The 21,787-nt window shown below is 47.8% G+C and overlaps 1 protein-coding gene across 1 annotated transcript in view; it reads right to left on the bottom strand.

Moving 5' to 3' along the window:
* Positions 1–21,787, bottom strand: part of PLXNA4 (plexin A4) — a 404,508-nt gene that overhangs the window by 137,361 nt on the left and 245,360 nt on the right. Inside the window, exon 4 of the mRNA XM_081147021.1 lies at positions 11,777–11,908. Within this exon, the coding sequence (XP_081003147.1) occupies positions 11,777–11,908 (132 nt within the window). The remainder of the gene's footprint in view (positions 1–11,776; positions 11,909–21,787) is intronic.

Here is a 21,787-nt window from a genome sequence, read left to right as displayed (position 1 = left end):
TGGTCCCCTCTGGCCATGAGGAGACCTCTAACACCCCAGTGAGCTGTAAAAATACATTCATTTTCCATGTGTGCTTTCACAAAATAGTAGGTTGGAAAGCACTGGCCTGGTCCATACATGAGAAAACTGAGACTCGAAGTCAAGATCTCACAAGTGAAGGACTTGGTTCCAGTGAGCCTTGCTCCGTGGCCACGCCTATCCACCACCCACAGCTGTCACCCTAGACTCTCAACAGGTAGCTGTTGAAGACAAATGATTGAAATTGAGAAATCGTTTGAATAAAAACTAGTGGGGGGTCAGGTAATGTCATTAGCAATGCTTGAAATATGAGTTGGACGCACAAAGCTGAAGTCAACCTATGCCAGTGTGTGTGCAACATGTTAGCCCCAAGACCAGTGGCTTTCATCTGACCGTGACTCATGGAAGAGGTGTGTTCCACACTGCAACCCAGGGAGCACACATATAGTTTCACAAATAGTACCGATCCTTACTATGCTTGATGGACAGTGTTCTACTCGATTTTATTCTATGCCATTAAAAAAAAAATTCTGGGCATGACCCTTTAAATTGATTTCGTGACCCACTAAATTGATTTCTCAACGCACTAATGTGTCATGACCGACAGTTTGAAAAACACTGGCCTGACCTCACTGGGGAAGTGGGATGCGAGTGTCAAGAGGATTGAAGGAAGAGATTGAGGTAGGCGTAGGGAGGGAGGTGGGAGGAAGGCCAAAAATAGGAGTAAGAAAAGAGTGGGAATTAGATGAGACAATGGAGAAAAGATTAGGAAACAGGAGCCATCACTGGAAAAGGCTCACTCTGGCCTGACAGAGTTATGTCTGAGTAACTGTTCTTGAGCTCCACGGGCATTCTGGCCACGTTCATACAAGATCTGTCCCTGCCAGCTTGAGTGGCCATAGCCATCACGATGCTATCTGCTTGTCTGAAGATTTTCTTACCCGCCAGGATCGCCTCCAGTCACTATGGTAGCTCCCAGAGGAAAAATTTTCTGTCTGCTGCCCAGGGACCTGGGCCCCAGAAAGATCTAGAAGGCATTGGGTAAATTCCCCAGAAATCAAGAAATTGACCACACTGTCTCCTCCCACACCCACACACAGGCACACAGTGGGCTCTGGAGACTGCCGACCTGGGTCGAAACAACAAACAATTGGGTACAAGGGAGGTAGTTGCAGAAGGTAGCAGGAAAGTGCAAATCAGAGATTGAGATGAGAGTAACATGTGAAGCCACTGCTAGTTAACACAGTCCAATGGCCAGTGAGTTTCTAAAGAATTTCGACTGCACACCGTGCGGTTAAAAACACACACAATTTCAGCATGAACCTACAAAACATCTAAGTGTTTATAAAAAATAAATATATATGTTCTACTTATTAACATCTTTGCATTGTAAAATATACGTGAAATTAGGAATTAATGAAGTGAGATAAAACAGCATTATTTTATTTTATTTATTGAATGATACAAAATGTTTTGCTATCACCAAGAAGATTATTAATCATAGCGAGACTGATGTGTTAGGATTGGCTTCATTATTTTAAAAAATATTTAGCACTTAGTGATATGAGGTTCTGAGGTCTAGGGTTCAATTTATTTCAGTACTTGGCTTTAATGGCTGTCTTAACAGGAAAAGACAGCTCACACAGACACAGAGATGCAAAAATGCACTGTTGGCTCTGCTCAGGAAATCATGATACTCTTTTTGGTCTCATGCACCAATTATGCAAAGATTGTTGTTGAAATTCAGCTAGTAGATTTCCATCTTCTCTGATGTCAATCAGCTGTTCTTTCAACTAATGGAAGGTGCTAAATTTTTATATTTTTTAGCAAATGGGTCAAAACTCTCTGAAATTCTTCATTTGGAAGATTTTTAGGCAAGTAGAAAATTCTGTTTTCAAGTTTTTTAAGATTTTAGGTATGAGTTATGCAAGTGTCACACTTCGTCATATCAACAACAAAAGCCCATAAAGATGAAACTATTTCCAAACATCTTTTTTTTCTTTCCTTCCAAAAGGACCTCTCCATACCACAATATTTTTCTAAAAGTAGTTACTTTCTAACTCACTGTCAACGCACTGCCTTTATACTGAGGGTTCAGGAGTGGCTAATTTTTCAAAGTTATCAACAAAGAGGCAGACTTTTGACAGCTGCTTGTTAGAACTGAAAAGGTCAGCAAATGTGGAACATTTTGGCTTTTTAAAAAAGAAAATTGTTTAATTATGCTTCCATAACCAGCAAACCCCCATGCTGCACAAAAACTTTCATAAGCACTCCCATCCGATGGCCAGTATTGTAAAGATTTCACAATATTGCTAGTATCTGTCACACACAGGTCACAGGCGTGTGGCCCACTACTAAAACTGGATCAGTCAGTAAGAACCCAGTGCCTACCACTCAGCGATGCGGCCTCCCACGTCCCTCTGTCCATCCTTACACATGAATGGCTGGCATAGCTACCAAGGCAAGGAAACAGTATCCAGTATCAACTCTATATTAAATATAAGTAAAGCCTAATATTTTGTTTTAAATAGAAAAAAAGAGAAGTTCTAATAGTTTCTTCTCTTGCCCCATCTGATCATTCTGAGCACCACTTAGCACCTGAACTAACCGATGCCTAACACAGTACCCAGGAGGGACAGTGGGAGATCTTATTTCCACGTCATACTCATGTGTGCACTGCTCGTGTCCTGAGATGCCCTCATCCTAATGAGAGTGAGCACTGACCACAAAGTCTTGTGGATTAAAGGTGGCTTCAGGGGATAAGGGCCTCTTCTCTTACCCTGAAGGTAACCTCAGGGTTAGTGGTGTCTAACCCAAAGGGAGTGTCTCAAGGAAGCAAGTTGAGCACAAACAGTCCACTGGCACAGCCAGGGGACCCTCAGCACCCTTGTGTTCAGGCTCAATGGGAAGCGTGGCTGATGGATGCCACCTGGTCTGCTCTCGGTCACTCTAAGCACCAGAAACCAGGGGCTTGACGTGTCCTGCAGGAGACAGGAGTGAGTTTATAAATGATGGAAGTAAAAATATTACAGGTAAATCTTTTTCAGTAAAGTATGGACACTCTTCTAATAGTCCAGTATATTGAGCATAGTAAAGATGAAAGCTAAGATTTATTGAACCCCATTCCGCACCAGGCACGGCATTAAAATTTTTATGTGTTCTAATTTACTCATTGTAACCACATCCCCATGTTACTGTTGAGGAAACTCAAGTACCCAGAGGTTAAATATCTTGCCCAAGGTCATGTAGATAGAAAGTCACAGAGCCGGGACCAGAAGGCAGGGCTGGGGGTTCCCGAACCACCTTCAGGTCACCCAGCAGGTAACTGGGTAGCTTTCTGCACCAGCCCTGAACCCTTTTTGGGAGAATATAACTATTTCCAATCTGTTTCTCCATTCCTTCATGGTTTTGCACAACTTTCTTTAAGTAAATACATCCAGATAGCCTCCCCCTCAACCATTACACATTCCCTTGAAATGATCGCATCATCTCTGAGTCAGTGTCAAGTTCATGTCTCCATTGTCTGTGGATAATATTTGAATGCACTTAAGAGACTCAGATCAGATATAGTTCTGCCATTTGTAATTTTTCCTTTTATACCTGTATTGCATTTGGTAATGTCAAGTGACATCATTAATGCCAACTAGTCATCTTGTGCAGTGGCACAGATTAACACGCATCTGTTTTCTTTTGAAAATGTCTCATCAGTAGTCAAACTGAGTTCACAATTTACTCAAGTGTCCAATACTTCCAGCCTCTCTTCCAGCAGAACTTAAGCACAAGTCCATTCTCAGGGACTTAGCCACTTCCATTCAGATGCTGGCCCCAGCCTCCAGGGGAGAGGGTCGGGGTGTGTGGGTCAGCTTCTGTCATCACACCCATGGTGGGGGGCCAAGAGATGCTCACAGAATTGAGGATTGTCTTAGGAAACATCCCTGGAGCTCCAGCCTCTCAAGCTGACATCATTTTCCTCCCCGAGCCCTAACTCTGCAAGGAAGCTGGGTTCCAGGGTGACCTCCACAGTGGATGACTTTCTTTTCAGTGCCCCGCAAGCTGGAGTGTGTCCCCACCTCACCCCTACAGAGCTTCCAGAACAGGCCTTCCTTCTCTCATCTCTGTTCTGCATGGTGCCTAGCCCTGCGCTGGGCACACAGTGGACCCTTAATAAGCACACGTGGGGGGTAAAGTGGACTGAAAGGGGGTGAGGCCCAGGCTCTGTCCTGCTTTCCCCTTGTGTGCTGTTAAGTGGACTATTGCAGGTAGTTGTCTTAAAAATGGTACTTCAAGTGCCCCGAAAGTATGAAGACGCTGGCACTGAGTGAGGAGCTGATCTGGCTGTCAGGCCATTGCCGGAGACAGATGCTTAATGGAGCTCAGGATGGGAGAGCTGCCGGGCTCTCCCCTTGTCGCCTGCCCTGAGGTCCCCTGCCTTCCTCCCACTCCCCCCTCCCTCGTCCACCCGGCCCCACCTTCATAGGCTCCTGGTTCTTCTCTTGTTCTGGCAGAGAGAAGGGGAACAGGCTGTGTCCCCTTCCACCAGGGCAGTCCTGACACTCGAGGAGCCAGAAGCTATTTCGGCTGCCCCAGCTGTGTGTGTGTGCGTGTGTGTCTTTGTGTGTCTGTGTCTGTGTGTGTCTGTGTGTGTCTGTGTCTGTATCTGTATCTACGTGTGTGTGTGTGTGTGTGTGTGTGTGTGTCTGTGTCTGTGTCTGTGCTGTGATGGTCTCGAGTCTGTGGAGCTGGGCACAAACGAACTAAAATTCCTCCCCCAGGTCAGAAGTAGTTACAAAGAAAGCTCCATGAAGCTCTGCAGAGGCCGCACGGGTCTGATTGGGGAGGGAGACCCCAGGCTGCGGGCCCCTCAGTTGCCATGAGGGTGGTTAATCGGTGCGAAGGGAGCACAGGGCCTTAATATTCTCTGAGGGGCTTCGGAACCGTTGGGGGGGCCAGGGAATCTGGGGGAGCTGGCACCCAGAACTGAAACAGCCTTTAGCCACCAGTGGTGTGGCCAGGCCTCCCCTGCCCCAGCAACAATGCTTTTCCTAAGAGCGTTAGTAATCATAATAATGATGACGATAACCTTCAATTTGCTAAAAACCTACTACGTGCCCGGCACCTTGCCTGTATTAACTTTAATCCTAAAGTCCTGAAAGGTAGACATTACTGCGTGCATCTTGCAAATGTAGAAACTGAAGCACAGGCTGCTCGAGTGGCTCAGCTCGGGAGGCAGAGCAGGGGGCAGAGGCCGGGATGAAAGGCGAGTTCGCGGGCTGTTCCGGACACCTGTGGTCCCTGCTCCCCGCACATGGCTGATCCCAGTCACCCCCGGGCCTATGAGAAATGTCGGGCCACTGTCACTTTTATTCCTCGGACAGGCTGTTAAACTTGATCACACTCAGACGTTAGAGACTTTTATGCCTACGCGGCTGGTCACCAGAAGCGAGTCTGTAGGGACAGGATGGGGGAGCGCTTCTCTGCGTACTCTCCGTGGGGTGGACTGGCTGTGTCTGGGGCCCCCTGTACCCCAAGATGCTCCAGAATAGATATTGTAAGGGGCTCTTGTCCCAACTTGCCTTAGGCTTGAGCTAAGGAAGAACAAACCAAGAAGCCTCCTTCACAGAGCAATGAGGGCAGATTTGAGTCCTTACTGTCTGAGCCCTGGTGCCCCATTCAGCCGGCCCCATCTCCAGCAAGTCCTTTACTTTGCTGAGGCCTGTTTTGGAGGCTGAGGAAAGGGGTACATGAATCTGTTGGGAAGACTAGGAGATAAGGGAGTCTGTTGTCCCACAAAAAGCTCCAAGTTCCTCGTTGCAAGAGGGGCTGGAGAAGACACTGCAGTCGTTGCTAAGCTGCATTCTAACTCAGCTCCTCTCCCAACCTGCTGTGTGACTTCAGACATGCCATTGGCTTCTCTGGGCTTCAGACTGATCACCAATCACAGGGCAGAAAGGACACAGGAGAGAGTTGGACATGATAAGCCTCAAGGGCTTTTCCAGTTCCAAGGGATTTGTGGTGCAATGGGGAGTCTAGGCTGCCAGCCCCAATGAGTATAAGAAACCGGAGCAGGAAGCCATCCCCCTGCCCGGTTTCCTCCCGTTTTGAGATGGTACCATGGAGACGTCTGCCTTCACTGAGAGGGAGGTGAGCAGTGAGGACATCTTAGTCATGACATGCTAGAACCTTCGGGATCAGCTCCGGACAAGTGGGAAGGTGACCCCCTGAGTGGAACTGGGTGAAACCTGCGCCAGCCTTTCTCTTTTGGTAACTGCCTGGGTGGCTCCACTTCCTGTCACTCACTCCAGGCCTGCATTTAGTGTCCTTCTCCCAGGAGCTATCAGAAACAGCCCGGTCTGGGTGCCAGGAGCCAGCATCCAAATGGGCTTGTCACAGTGTCAGCCATCCAAACACAAACTGGAATGTACAGCTCGGTCCCCTTCAGGGGCAGGCAGAGCGACGGAGAGACGGCTGTGTCACCACAAACAACTCAGGGAGACGTGCCCGGGGAACCAGCGCCAGTAGAATCAGCATCATTCTCACTGGAGCCCATCACCTCCGGCTGCAGAAGCTGTCTCCACAACTGCATCTCCTATGAGAACAATGTCAGCCAACCCCTGAGATCCTCAGGACACCCTGAGAGGCAGGCTTGGATGGGAGGGACACTTAGGCACATGAAACAGCCACATCCCCTTCATCGCACAGGGGATCCAGCAGAGGCACCATCTAGTGAGGAGTCCAAACCCCAAATGAAGTGAGCCTGCCCTGGACCACAGTACCACCTTCCCCTTGAACTGAACTCCCTCTGAAACTCTCGATGTGGGAAAAATCACAATCACAAAGCACCCTCTCACCAGTTCCCTCCCACCACACAGGCTCCACCATCCTCTCAATCTCACAACCCCAAGCAGAGAGCTTGAAAAGAAACACAAGGAACAGGGAGGGGGTAGAGGCCCCTATCAGGCTCCCCGTAGCTTCTCTGGGAAGCCTTTGGTGACTGCTCCATTTAAATTGCAGCCTCCAGGATCCCACTGCCCGCCATTCCACTTCCTCGTTCCATAGCACTTGTCACCTGCTAACCAACTATATAATTTCTCTAGTACGGTGACTGCTCCTCAGCTGCTTCCTCTTGCTAAAACTGCAAGCTCCTAAAGTCAGGGATATTTATCTGTTTCTTCACTGTTGTTTCCCCAATGCCTCTACTAGCACTTGGCACATAGTAAGTACTTAGTGAGTATTTGTCGAGTGAATAAATGCATCAGGCCTGGGTAACACTTTATAAAGCAAGGTGGCCCTCCTTACTTCACTACTGGATTATGTCGGAAGTGAGACAGGGTATGTGGATAAATGGCTGTAATCAATATGGGTTATCAGGACTATCAAGGAGATAGTAAGACCAACCCCCGACAGATTTACAGTTTAGAACCCGCAGAAGACCAGCTCGATCCAACATGGAGACTAATTTCACCTTGCAGTGACCTCTAGCCTCATTATTCGCTCATTGTAATACATTAGCATTCTAAACGACACACCCCGTGCTGCCAGGGTTGGAAACAGAAGGCCCATATGAGGACACCACTGGCCACTGGTGCTCCTCCAAGAAGTCTCCACCCTTTTCCCAGACAAATCCTGAATATCCCTCCCCTTACTGAGTGCCCTACCCCTGGATTAAATGAGCCTCAATAAAGGAAGCAAATCCCACTAGGGAGGGCTGCTCTGCCCGTGGAGTAGCCCACTCTCTGTCTCACTGCTTCACTAATAAACTCTTTCACTTTAAACTTTGCTGGCTTGCATTTGAATTCTTTCCTGTGTGAAGCCAAGAATCCACAGTGGGGTATGCACCTTAGGGTTCCCAGAACCCCGGAACTCCTGCATCAGAAGGAGCCAAGCAGCTCTGCCCACCCGGCCCTGTCTTCTGACCAGCAGGTGGACCAACTCCCAGCCCCACCTCCTCAGCCCCTGCAGGCATCTGTATCCTGGATCACAGCTGGGCTTTGAGTGCCACCAGCTCAGGAGGGACAGGCTGTGAGTGTCCCAGGCACCTGGAAGCAGACCCTCTGTCAACCACAGTCAGGAAAACAAAGAACACCATGAAAGTCGACTTTGGACCAGGCACAACTGAAAGTGTGTATCAAAAGCAGAAACATGTGTTTGAGGCCTCTGGCTCTCAGGCAGAAGAGAGCTGGTGTATGGGATGGCAGAGAGGCAGAAATTTACTGGGAATCTGCCCCTTGCTCTGGGGCCTATCAAAGAAGAGCTGTCCCTTGCGTGGGGGATAGCTTCTCCCCCGGTAGGGGGCTGTCACTCCAGGGCACCTGAGGACACCCCGGCTTGGCTTGGCCACCTCAGCTCCTCACTTATCTGCTCACTGGCTGACATTTCCTCTCCCTCCCCTCCAGTCGGTTTGGCAGGTTTTTATCACAGTGTGTCAGTGTGTATAGACATTCCCTTGGGAGCACTAGAGTTGTAAATATTCACCATATACAAACACATAGACATGTGCAAAGTGAGAAAAGGGCTGATGGAGGCACACAGGCAGCAACAGACATGCACCCTCACATGTACCACACTCCGTTCTCTGTCTCTATCATTTTCACAGTCCTTACCCCTTCCACTCTCTAATCACATGACTGGCTCCCCTGGCAACCGGCCCCCCATCTTTAGGGCTTTCCAAAAATCACCTCAACCATAAACTCAGCTATAGTTGAAAGGAGCTCGCTAGGAGTAACAAGACATACATTTCACCTTGATGTCTCTGAAGAGATTTTAGAAACTGAGGACAAGATACCAAATATTATGACAAAAGATGTTCCCATTGCTCTTGTCATTCAGGAAGTTCCAAGGGTTTTGGTAGCTCTGTGCCAGGAATGTGGATGAAGACCAGTATGTTTTTCTTATTATAAATTACAATTTCACAGTTTGGTGTATTATACTATATGACTAGCACGTTACTGTTAAAGAGATGGTTAAAGTAGGTTATTTAAGTTTAAACAGTAAGTTTATTTAAATAAAAATGCAAAGCAAAAAATAGTTCAGGATAGGGCAATAAATTATTTGTATCAGTCCCTCTCTTTTCCAATTATGGTTCAATAAAGACACTGGGGATTCAATCATTCATTTATCCGTTCATCAAATGTTTATCAAGGGCCTATTGGTTAAGGTTTAGGCAGACAAAGAAAACATAGGGCTGCCCTCAAGCTGCCCTACAGAGTCTGTTAGGGAGGAAAGACATGGAAGCCATCATCACAATCCAGTCTAAGAAGAGCTAACACAGAGGTGTCTGACCACAAGTCAGGAGTCACTCATTGGAGAATGTGACAGCAGAGCTAAGTTTTGAAACACAAGGTAAAATTAGCCAGATGAGAAAGGGAAGTGCCTTCCAGCAGAGCAGACAGCATTGCTGGGCATGTACCCTTAGTCTACAGACTCAGCCCTGCGGGGAGCTGACCCACTGTGGCTGACACCCACCCACAGCGACAGAGGCTGGAATTAGTTCTGACTCCCCGGGCTGGCTGGTCCGTCTCCAGCACATTTACCAAGGTGCTCTTGCCCAAGCTCTATGTGGTGTGTCCAGCCAGGAAAACAGGCCGGGGGTTCTTGACTTGCTCTCCCTGGGACCAGATCTCTTCTGCTCCCTGCCCACCTGAACCTTGACCTGGATTCCTGCACTTTATACCTGACAGATCACCCAGAATCTTGATGTCACCACCTGCCTGACTCCAAACATGGCCAATTCCCAGACACTTCTGTTGCAATATCGTAAGAGTAAGAGCCTCCACTTATCAAGCCTTTACTCTGTGCCAGGCGTAGTTTATGCTTATTACATGCATCATATCATTTGATCCTTGGAATAACACTCTAGATTACTATCACTTCCATGTGATAGTTGAGAACACTGAGTCTTTAAGAGTTTAAGGAAGTTACCTGAGATCATGCTTAGTAAATGATAAAGCCAAGGTGCATACTCAGGTGTTCTGATACCAAGGCCTGTGTAATTAACCATTGAGCGGCACTACCACTCCCCCCAATGAATCTGCGGACCCACTGGATGCCCATGTTGGCCCAAGAGTCGAGGGCCTTGGGATTGTGGTTTGGGTGACAGGCAGCCCTCCATCTCTGTGAGGAGCAGCCCCAGAATGGAGGAATGCCCTGGCCCTACCCACTCCTGCCTCCCTTTCCTTTCCAACAGCCCAGAGCGCCCAGCATGCCTCATCGCCAGGCCTGAATGGGTTCTAACCACTGACCACACTCTCAGGGCAGAGAAACGGCCGAAGACAAGGAGCTCAGAATCTTATCTCAGTTTTCAGAAGGGGCTCCACATAGCTTATATGTTACATCTTTGGATGTCAAAGATGGGTTTTTGAACCCATCTTTGGGTTCAAAAACGCTGCCTTTCAGGTCAGGCAAGAAATCCTGAAATATTCAATGCCTTATGGAGATCTTAGGCTTTCTCCAAAAGATTCATTCCATCCAGGAAAGCTTCTTACCCTCTGTGTCTAGGGCTTGGAAGTAGGCAGGGAGTGGGGAGTGGGGGCCCCATTGAAAGACAGCGAGAGGTGAAAGCAAAGGAGCAGCCTCATACCCAGTCCTGACTCCTGGGGCAAAATGCTTCCCTCTCGGCCTGTATCAGGCCATTTCCAAGGCATGGCAGCTTCAACCAGGGCACCACAATGGGTCCCACTGTGGCTGAACGGGGAGTCCCACACCAAGAGAAGATGTCATCGAGCTCTTGGGGAGGGTGGAGCTGCTGTGGGCTGCCAAGGCATAATGCACCAACCCTGTGGGTGGCATAATGTGGTATTTATCTCCCTCACTACACAGAGAGGGGGCAGGAGGAACAATCCAGACTCTGTGAGCACAGGCCTCTGGGGAGTTCAGGCCACACTAATGAAGATGAAGAGAGCGGGATTCTGCCCTTCATGGCTGAATCCACATACATATTCATGGGCTGGAGGGACAGACAGCTCCTGGGAATGACCCATCCTTCACAAAGATGGGAGAGGTATGGCAGTGCCAATCCACACTGGGGTGGATGTGTCCTGTGGGGTGAAACACTGGGCAGTGACTTAGGGTACTCCAGGAAACACTCTTAAATGCATGGAATTTCCAAGGTGGTATTTATTCCTTTGCCTGCTATAGACAGGGTCCTGGTGTGAGGTCAAGAACCCTTGAAGGACTTAGTTCTAGCTGAGTTCCAGAAGCAAAACCAATTTTGCTCCTTCCAATTCAGTATCAGCTAACAGTAATCCCGGCACCATATTTGTTCTGCCTGGTTTGGCTTTATGGAAGTTGCTGGAGGTCCCCTAGGCTTAGGACACATGTTCTTATTTTCTGAATCTCCTTCCACCTGGCTTTTCCATGATATTTCTGCAACTAGGATTTTTAGGAAACAAGCCCTTGCCCACCATAGGCCTCCAGGGTTCAGGAAGGTGACCTTGGTAGAAGAGTGTACATTGTGCAGGGACATACGGACAAAACACTTGGGCATCTGCACCATGTGTCTTCAGGAGAGAGTAAATGTTAACTCAGGACCTATACGCCCATCATTTTGAAGTTAGTGGATTTGTTCTAGACTCACAAATATTTTGATATTTAAAATATTTCAGTGCACTCAGCCTCAGTCCCCAGGCAGCATAACCAAAAGAACACACACTGAGCCGTAAATGAAATACCCTCTCTGGAGCTGGTCTCCTGTAGGTTTCCGCTGCGCCACAGGCTAGTACTTAGCTGCAAGACAAATGTCTGACATCTCAGAGAGCCTTACCTGCCTTTCTGACATGATGTAGAGCTGCTCGTGATCCTTGGAGAAGGCCATATCTCGGAGCACAGGGCCAGGCTCTACCACCTGCATGGTCTCGTACTGGAGGGCATTGCCCCTGGGCCCATCCACCCGGATCTGCGGAGAAGGGGAGGAGAGTGGAGGTGAGTTCAGATCCTGCCCTGCTCGCAGTTGAGCCTCAGCCCAGAGACCCTCCCAAGAGCCTGGGCAGCCCAGAGACCCTCCCAACAGCCTGGGCAGAGGGTTTCCACAGTGCCCAGAGGCCAGGCCCAAAAGAGCAGGAGAGACACAGCTCACCATGGCCTCATGCCGAGAATGGCAAAAGGAGAGAGTTGGGGAGACCACACCGGGCTTTGTCAAGAACCAGGGTTATTTTTTCTGGCTCCCTGTGCCTTGGGTAAGTGTTGGAGAAGAAGATGGTGCTGGTAGCGGGGAGCAGGTCTGGGAGTTGGGGAACAGTGGATAACTGGAGCTGCCTCAGATCAGAGTGTCATCTGTTACAGAAAGGCAATAGTATTTGCCATACTTGTGAGCAGAAAACATGTGGGTGTAACGTGGGCATTGTAGTGTCACACCTTGGAAGGAGCCAGGCAAGAAGCCAATGCCATAAGTTTTACACCGAGTGGGCTTGTTCTGGCAGTTGAAACCAATGGATCATGTCTCAGATTTTGGAGTAGATGGAGGGTCCTGAAACCTCCTAGAGGTTTTATTTGTGTCCCCAGGGAAGCGGATGTGGACACGCCAGGAAAATGTGCTTCAGGCATGAGTCATCCTCAGTCTTCCGAGCACAAGAACACTTAGCAGATGAGTGTCCCTGGGCAGCCCACAAGCCCTTCCTAGAACTGCTTGGACCACGTGGAGACAACCAGAAAAGAGTTTTGCCCATACCCACCATGTTTGGAGGGCAAATCTAGCAAAGCTGGCCCACACTCCAGAATCAGAAACATCACAAGTCTAAGCTGATAGATTCAACACAATCACTGCCCAGTGCTAAGAATGCCACCCACACCGGTCAGGACCAAACACTGCGGACAATGTGGGAAGGGTGAGGGGGCACTGGAGGGAGTCGGGGGAGGCCAGTGCTAGGGGATCACCAAACTTGATTAGATACCATTTGTATAAGTCTCTGTAAAATACCCACAGTGTAATTTTAGAGATTTTGAGACCTAAAGAAAGAATTATATTCCAAATATTCCTACTGTGTACTCTTTAATATTTAAACTTAACCTCTCATAAGATCAAGGAGAACAGAAGAGTTATTCAGAGGAACTACATTATAGCAGGGACACCACATTAGTGACAACGGATTCCAAGAATTTATCTGAATGTCAGCTGCCCCTCGTTTCTGTTGAATTTAATGAACTCTGACACCAGGGTATTTTGTGATTTATGTGTGTGATTTTAGGTTTGTCCCAGGCTCTGTTTGTTTGTTTGTTTGTTTTACTTTTAAACATTTTTAAGCTCTCCCTAAACACCAGTGAGATGGTTTTGCATATAATTCCTTGTTGATATACCCTCTTAATCTTATGACTTTGATGTTCATTTGCCATGACCTGCATGACCCCTCCAGCATCCATTCTACCCTCTCTCACCATTTGGGTGGGATTGGACCTGGCCCCTGCTTACTGGGGTGGTCCTTGATGGGCATAAGCAAGTCAATTTAATCTCACTCTCTTACCACCGTGATGGAGAGAAAGCAGGCCCAAGCCAATCAACATGCAATCAGAGCCAAGCAGGAACTATGTTTCATGATGGGGGAAGAAAGGGTGTGTCCTCACTGTCAATAGTGTCAAAGAAACAGGAAGCTCAAAGAACTGTTGGCAGCCCTTTTGGCCTAAGGAGGGGAGCTGGAACCAGGGAAGTCCTAACTGATATACAGATAATAGAGGAGAAAATTAGCCCCAGGTGCATGAAACAACTGGCCTGAGCTATAAAATCTGGGAAGAGAACTCTGATATGAGAGACATCTGTTCCTTGCTGGGTTTCACAGTTCCTTCCTGAGGGTTCAAGGCAAGGAGCTGAGGTCACTGTCTGTCTCTGCTTTATACAATTCCAGTGGCTTTTGCCAATCATTCCTGATAGTGATGCTCAAATACTTAAGCTTGGCAAATATTGATTTTAAAAGGGAAGAAATATATTGATGAAGTTAAAACTCCTCTTTGTTAATTTCCCATTAAACTCATTAAAAAAACACCCCAAAACTAGTAAAGGAATTAAAGAGAGATCTGTTCAGCTCTGAAAATCAAAATGGCTCGAATTCCAATAACCCCCCTGTTTCTGTGCCCACTCCCAAGCCACCAGGCATCTACCTGGCCAGGTCCTGACTTAATCTGAATGAAATTGGAGTTCATGCAAAGCCAATTGGGATTACCACTCAAGTCTGACTGCATGGTGATGGCCTTGGCCCCCAGCCTAGCCAGGCTTCACCTCCAGCTGTGCATTACCTCTGGAACAGCATTAGGAGAGTGACAAGAGGGATACTGAGCACCCTGGCTGGTCTCCAGTCCCCTCAGGTCCCTGGCAGGAGCAGGCTCCCCAAGGGAAATTGGATTTAGTGCCTGAGCGATCTTCTTTATCATTTACTTCCAACTCCCCTGCTTTTTAGAACGAGGTGATGTGCTGGGTGTAGGTGAACATCAGAGGAAAAGCAGGGACAGAGAGATGGACCAGGGAGCACCCATAGGGCAAGTTCTCACAGGGTGGCCTTCCCCAGGGAGGCAGGATAGTGTTATGACCCCCCTTCAGCACTCTGTGTAGGAAATCAGTTACAGTGTATTAGAAAGACAGGTCTCCCTCTCCCCCCCACCTCACCCCACCCCACCCCACCCCACCCCACTCCACCCACCCCACCCAATCGACTACTTGTTTCAGAAAACTGAAGGAATCTCACACAAAACACGGATAAAAGGCATTTGTGATGGGATCTGCTGAATGATGGACAATCCTAAAATTTAGGTAAGATGGACCAGCTGCCAGCTCTTGGGCTCTTACAAAAACAATAGCAACAAGAGTGGTAAACGACTCAGAAGTACTATGTGTCAGGTACAGTGCTAGGCATTCTACTTGCATCTACCTTCTCATTTACATCTCATCATAGTAATAGGAGTGTGACAGATGGTTATTAGACATAGTGTGGTGAACACATTGTAAGGTATATAAATGTAGAATCAGTATACTGTACACCTGAGTCTAATATAATATTGTATCCCAACTATACTTCAATAAAAAAATAGAATAAATAAATCTCATAACTCTGTGAGATGAGCATTAATATTACCCCATCTGCAGGAGAGGCACAGAGAGGGTTAACAACTTTTTCAGGGTCACGCAGCTCTTGCCTGGCATGGTCTTGGCCCACACCAAGGTCTGACTGATTCTAGTGTCCATGCTTCTATGTGTTCACATACCACAGTATTGGTTAGATAAACCTGAATCCCTTCAAGGACTGAAAGTAGTTGATGTTGAACAAACATCACCCAGGGAGTGCTGGAGGAGCCTTGTCTACTGTGTATGTCTGCCGAGTCCTTCTGGGAAAGAATGGGGCCTGTGAATGAAGACGCTGCTCTTGTAAATTTTCAAAATTACGATCCCTTATATTTTTGCTTTATACCTTTCAAAGCATTCTTAAATAACATTGTTTCATCTGACGGCTGTAAAATTTTTATGGTGTTGACTGCCAGCATAGTCATTCTCATGTTACCGATAAAGCAACTGCGACTGGGGCTATTCTGTTCCTTGCCCCAAATTCAAGGATAAACCTATGACATTCAGGACTAGAACCCAGGTCTCCTGCTCCATAGCTCAGCACTTGCCTCTTAGCTGTTTAGGTTTTCCAAAAGCCTTTGACAAGGTTCCACAGGAAAAGGTATTTAAAAAATAACGAGTCTCCGTGGGACTTTGGGCAGTTTGGCCATGGAGAGAGAGACGAGTTAGAGACAGAAAAAGACACGTTTCTGTGCGGAGATGTGGGAACTGGGGGACTCCCCAAGCACTGGTGTTATGACTAGTCTTATTAACATTTTATATAAGTGGTCTGGAGGAGGGAACAGGAAAATGTGCAGAATATCCTAAGCTCCACGGGATGGCAGGAAGGCCAAGGACAGAGATGAACTGCAGTTAGATGGGGCATCTTTTCTGCAGGGACGGGGTGGGGGAGCTGCATGTGGGTGAACAGACCTGGGACTGAGGGTCTCACCATCTCATGGGGGCAGAGGTCATGCCCCAGCAGTCATCACAGCAGCCCCACTGCCCGGCAGTCCCCAAGACTTGGTTAGTGCTCAGTAAGTAGTTACTGACAAGCATCAGTGAGGGTGTGGGGAAGAGGGAATCCTTACATACTGTTGGTGGGAATACAATATGGCACGGCCACTATGGAAAACAGTATGGAGCTTCCTCAAAAATTAAGAATAGGACCCTTATATGGTCCAGCAATCTCACTCTTGCATATATATCTGAAGGAAATGAAATCAGTATCTCGAAGTGATATGTGCACTCTCATGTTTACTGCAGCATTACAACAGCCAAGACATGGAAAAAACTAAATATCTGTCAGTGGATTACAAAATGTGAAATATTTATATCAGTCAGCTTTAAAATAGAAGGAAATTCTGCCGTTTGCAACAACAAGGATGGACCTGGAGGACATTGTGCTGAGTGAAATAAGCCAGAGACAGAAAGACAAATACTGCAGGATCTCACTTATATGTGGAATCTAAAATAGTCAAAGTCACAGAGGCAGAGAGTAGAATGGCGGTTGCCAGGGGCTGAGAGCAGGAACAGCAAGATAGTGGTCAAAGGGTACAAAGTTTTAGTTGAAGATGAAAAAGTTCTGGAGATCTACTGTACAGTCTGGTAACTATAATTCAAAATACTGATTTGTATATTTGAATTTGCTAAGAAGATAGTGTAACAAAAAAAAGGGGGTTCTATGGAAACCAGCCTCACAGCATGAAGTCCTAACTGGGCAGGTCATGGTGGGTTGTCACGCCCCAGGCATATGACTTTTTAGTAAAAGGTTTATCTTTGCCTTAAGCACCCCCTGTCCAGGTTCCGGTGCATCCAGATTAACAAGTGTAAGAAATAAGCATCACCGCCCTCTATAGAGCACATAATCTTGTTAGCTGTCCGGTAAACCAATCCCCACTTTGCTTTCTCCCAACTTCCTGTAACCTTCCTTACCTTCCCTCTTTCATTTCAAATGCATAAAAGAAACTGCAAAACTGTCTCTTTCCAGAGCATTTGAGATCTTGCTTCCCAGCCACTGTCATCAGTTTTGGTTCAAATAAACTCATAACAATTCTTAACAGGTTTGAACATTCTTTGCATTGATGGTAGACCTTAAGTGTTCACATCACGGAAAAAAAAATAAAAATGGTAATATGTGAAGTGATGGGCATGTTAATTACCTCAATTGTGGTGGTTATTTTATAATATATATATCAAAACATCAAGTTGTATACCTCGAATATATACAATTTATATACAATTTTGTCAATTATACTTCAATAAAGATGGAGAAAAGCAAGTAACTATTAAATAAATTATGAACTCCCTCTGGAAAAATCAAACTCACATTCTGCCAATCAGATGAGGGACCCCTAGCTGATCACGGTAGGATAAGGTATGGTCAAGGCAAGAGGCAGGATCAGGAAAGGCTAACTCTGTGTCCCCACTTATTGTTCCTAATACTCATGGCAACAAGAAAGGCCAACAAAGGCGACAGGATGGCCAGTGGCTATGGTTTAGCCACCAAAGGCAGGGGCCACCCTCAGGCTGGAAAGTGACAGCTTAGAACAAACAGGATTTATTATCACATATTAGGACCAATAACACTTATTATTTTACAGTGTGGACAATACTGGTGGGTCACCTAAGCAGTGAGAAAGGAGAGAACAGCAATTGATTTTTTTTAAGGTAGGAAATATAAAGAAGCCACTGATGTAAATTTGGCTGTTTAGGAGATGTTATTCTCTGAGGCTGACACCAAGGAGAAACCACATCCTAACCCTACGTGTCCCTTGACAGAGTGACAAGCCTCACTCATTCATCATGGACATGCATTTTGGAATGGCCACTGCGTTCCAGGCTTCCAGGGAGGATGGGTGAGTCTCAGCCCTGCCCTCCAGAAGGCCTTCTCCTGAAGGGCTCAGGTTTCACACAAATAAGGCCAAGTGGCAAATGCTACAACGGGTGTTCACAGGCCTCGGTGCCTTCTTCCCAGAAGACCTGGCTGACTGATTAGAGTGCAACCAGGAATTACCAGCCCAGCCCCGAGCGAGGCTCAAAGGAGCATGTATCCCAGCACCACCAACTATGACAGTTTGGTGAATAAAATACATGGTGGGTGATAATAGACTCATTAAAAAGCCACCTTAGGAGAAAAAAATCTAAGCCACTAGGAAGACTGGTCTGAGTAAGGAAATGAGTGTTCCTAACAGATTTTATAGACATAACACAGTGGCAGAGGGCAGGAAGAGCAATAGCATGGAGAGCGGGGTCCGGGGAAACGTGGCCATCTTCACACAGAGCTGTCCTGCTGAGAACGGGTATGACTGTGTTCCCTGTGGGGGTGGGGGTCCTTCAGGCTTCACCTCAGGACAGTGGAATGTTCTTCTAGATGAGCTCTGGGCAACAGAAACCAACACCAGCCACGTATACAAGACTAAAGTTTCTACTAGGGGTCACATTGGAAAAAGAAACAGGAAAAACTGATTTTAATCATCTATTGTATCTAACCAATGTCTCCAAATATTAGCATTTTAACATGTATACAGTATAAAAATTGTTAAGGAGATAGTTTGCATTCATTTCTTCATGCTAATTCTTTGAGACCTGAAGTACATAGAGCAGACCTCTGTTTGGACCAGCCACACTTCAGGCGCTTGGTAGCCACAGATGGCCAGAGGCCACCATACTGAGCAGTGCCATTCTAGGTTATTGGCTTGGTGACCACCCTGCTAGGGTGCTCTCTGCTGAGCTCTTCCCCACTCCACTGCCCCCCACAACCCTGTGTCTCTTAGGACGTTCATTATAGCATAACAACCCATCGTCTGCACTTTTTTGGAGCTCACAGGCTGTGAGCTCGAACCGGCTATATGGTCACGGTCAGTCCAAGAAGCCATAATGCACAGCTGTGTGGGCTCGCTTCTGATCTAGGCTGTCACTCAGCAGGAACTCCCTGTTCCTCGTAATAGTCAAATATTCCACAACTGCTCTGGGAGGGGACCAGCCAGTCAGAAGAGCTGCTGCGGAATCAGGGGGTTTTAGAGGCTCCCAGCTGCACCAGGTAACACTGCTGGGGGTAAATGGGGGGCACTTGGATCTGGGGACACAGCTAAGTGCCAATCACAAGGAAGAGTGTCATTATTTAACACCTGCTGAGTTATTCACAACAGTCAAGACGAGGGAACAGCCTGCGTGTCTGCTGATGGATGAATGTTACCAGCCATGGCCGAGGAAGTTCTGGGGCTCTGACGTGCAGCACTGTGCCCACACTCTAAAACACTGTACTGTAGGTTTGAAATTTGCTAGGACAGTGCGTTTTAAGTGTTTTCCTAAAAAAAAAACGAACAAAAGAAAGGAAATGGTAACAGTGTGAAGTGATGGATATGTTAATTAGCTTGATTGAGGCGATTATTTCACAGTCTATGTACATCAAACAGCAAGTCCTGCACCTTAAACATACACAATTTTAATTTGTCAACTGTACCTCAGTAAAGATGAGGCCACAGTAGGACGTAATGACTGAGAATCGGTCCTGCCCCTATTAGGCAGGACCCTCCTTCAAAGCGGTCAGCGAGCACTGCACCATCCCCTCCATGTGGCCTCCCAGGGACAGGGGCACACACAGGCGTCCTCCCATCACCCCACCCCACCCCACCTCCTGAGCACTGGGTCTCCAGCCTGGGGTCGTCCTAGGCAGCGCAGCCCCCTTCCCTCCAGCCCAGCCAGCAGCCAGCACCGCCGCCCTCTCCAGCCCTGGCACGGTGAGTGTCTGCGCTGCCAGGCAGCCTGCTATTAAACATCAGCAGCGTGGCCTCCACAAAGGTCAGCCATCCGGGGAACTCCTGGCAGCTGCGTGTTTGTTTATTGGAACACTATCTGGGCCAGGCTGTTTATTTACATCCATTGAAGGATTGAACAATAAATATCGTCTCCCAGTAGCAGGCAGATGCTTGCACTAGAGCGCTCTGGCTGCCGCCTTGCTTGGCATAATCTCCCTAATGAGCAAACAGTGCTATTTATCTTTAAAGGTGCGGGCCACCTCGGAGTCCCCCTTCCCTCGCTCCGCTCACCTCCCCCCCAAACTTCCCGGTCAAGGTCTACAACAGCCAGGTTTCTAGGCTGGGCCCAGGCATAGGGGGGTGACCATGGGGTGTCATCTAGCAGGCGGGGGAAACGGAACCAGAACTGGAGATGCAGGCTGGGAGCAGATTAAACCTGGGGACTAATGTCTTAGGGCCACTCTGAATTCTCCATCTAGACCCTCAAACCTCAAACCACCTGGTGGTGTGGGTGTCGGGAGGGGAGGGGGGTGGTTAAGCCTCCGTCACAGAGGCAGGGATGGCGTGGTTTGTGGAGAGGCACACCCCACATTCGAGGGGTGCCGGAGCCCGAGTTAGGCCTGTTTCTCACTCAGGCAAGTTTCTGAAGTGCTCAGAATCCCAAGGGGCTCCTGCAGGTACCTGCAGACCAGTCCGTTTACAACATGGTGTAGTGGCTGGTGGGGGTGCGGACAAGAGGAGGCAGGTGAGGTGCTCAAGGGGGGCGGGCCAGGCTCTGCTCCTCCTGTCAGAGCCTTGAGCGCAGGACTTCAGCTCTCTTACCTGACCTGGCTCTCTGTCCTGGCTTCAAGCTGCCACCCACTGAGGCAGAAGTACAGGTGAGTATCCTTGGTGGGAAACGAGTGACGGGGCTACTTCTCCAGCAAGCTAGAGGGTTAGGGTGTCTCTTGGGGGGGGGGAATAATAAACCTTCTGGATCTTCTATTCAGTTGGCCCCAAAGGCTCTAAGTGCCACAACCCTGGTCACTATCAGTCAGCCCCTGGCCACACTGGCTGAAAAGCAGGAGGAAGGAAGTGTGAACAGGACATAGAGTGCCAGCATCAAGAGCACAACAGGCGCTTCTTTCTGAATGAATGAATGAATGAGTGAATGAATGATCTAACTTTGAGCCTCAGTTTCCATAGTTGGAACAAGTAGACACACATATGTGCTCACGGACACAAACACACACATGAACGCTCTAGAACCCCCCTTCATAATCCTTTGACAAAGTGATGGAGGGCAGGTGATTGGGGTCCTCTCGAGAAAGGAGGGCCCGGGAAGGGAGAGGCAGGCCAGCAGAAGGGCTGCCACAAGTATGAGGTGTGCGGATGTTGGCACCCGCTGCTGTGGAGTGAAATTCTTTAGAGAAAGGGATCTTTACAGAAGAGATACTGAGTTTGCAGGGCAGTGGATGGAATGACCTCCAGGTTCCCACCAGACTTCAGGGATGGGGAGTTTATCTCCTGCCAGGGACAGCTCGCTCATGTTCCCCCCCCAAGCACTCACTTAGTGTCAATACTCCTGGAACCCCAAACATCTAAAAACAAGACTTCCCCCATAATGTTGCTTGACTTTCCCCCAGTGCCTTTGTTTCTAAAATCATACCCTGCCCTCTCCTCTGGCATCTCCAATCTCCTTTCCCTGCTCCACTTTTCCTTTCCCACATCCCTGTTGCCTTCTTAAATAGTGTCTAACATATTGATTGTGGTCCTTGTTTATCTCCCTTGCCACAAGAGCAGAGATCTTTATCTCTTGTGTTCACCGATGTATCCCAAATGCTTGAACCACATAGTAGGTGCCGGATAAATATTTGTTGAAAAAATGAATGAATGGAAATGCTCAAACCATCCACCAACATCTTAGTTCATCCTCATGATACAGGTCTTTATTTTACAGTGAAGGAACCAGACAGTCAGGGATGCTCTAACTGGGAGATCAGCTGCAGGAGAG

Source organism: Miniopterus schreibersii, assembly GCF_964146895.1.
Source record: "Miniopterus schreibersii genome assembly, chromosome: 9".
Lineage (NCBI taxonomy): Eukaryota > Metazoa > Chordata > Mammalia > Chiroptera > Miniopteridae > Miniopterus > Miniopterus schreibersii.
The sequence above is the reverse complement of the archived record's forward strand: the minus strand, read 5'-3'. Positions and strand labels throughout refer to the sequence as shown.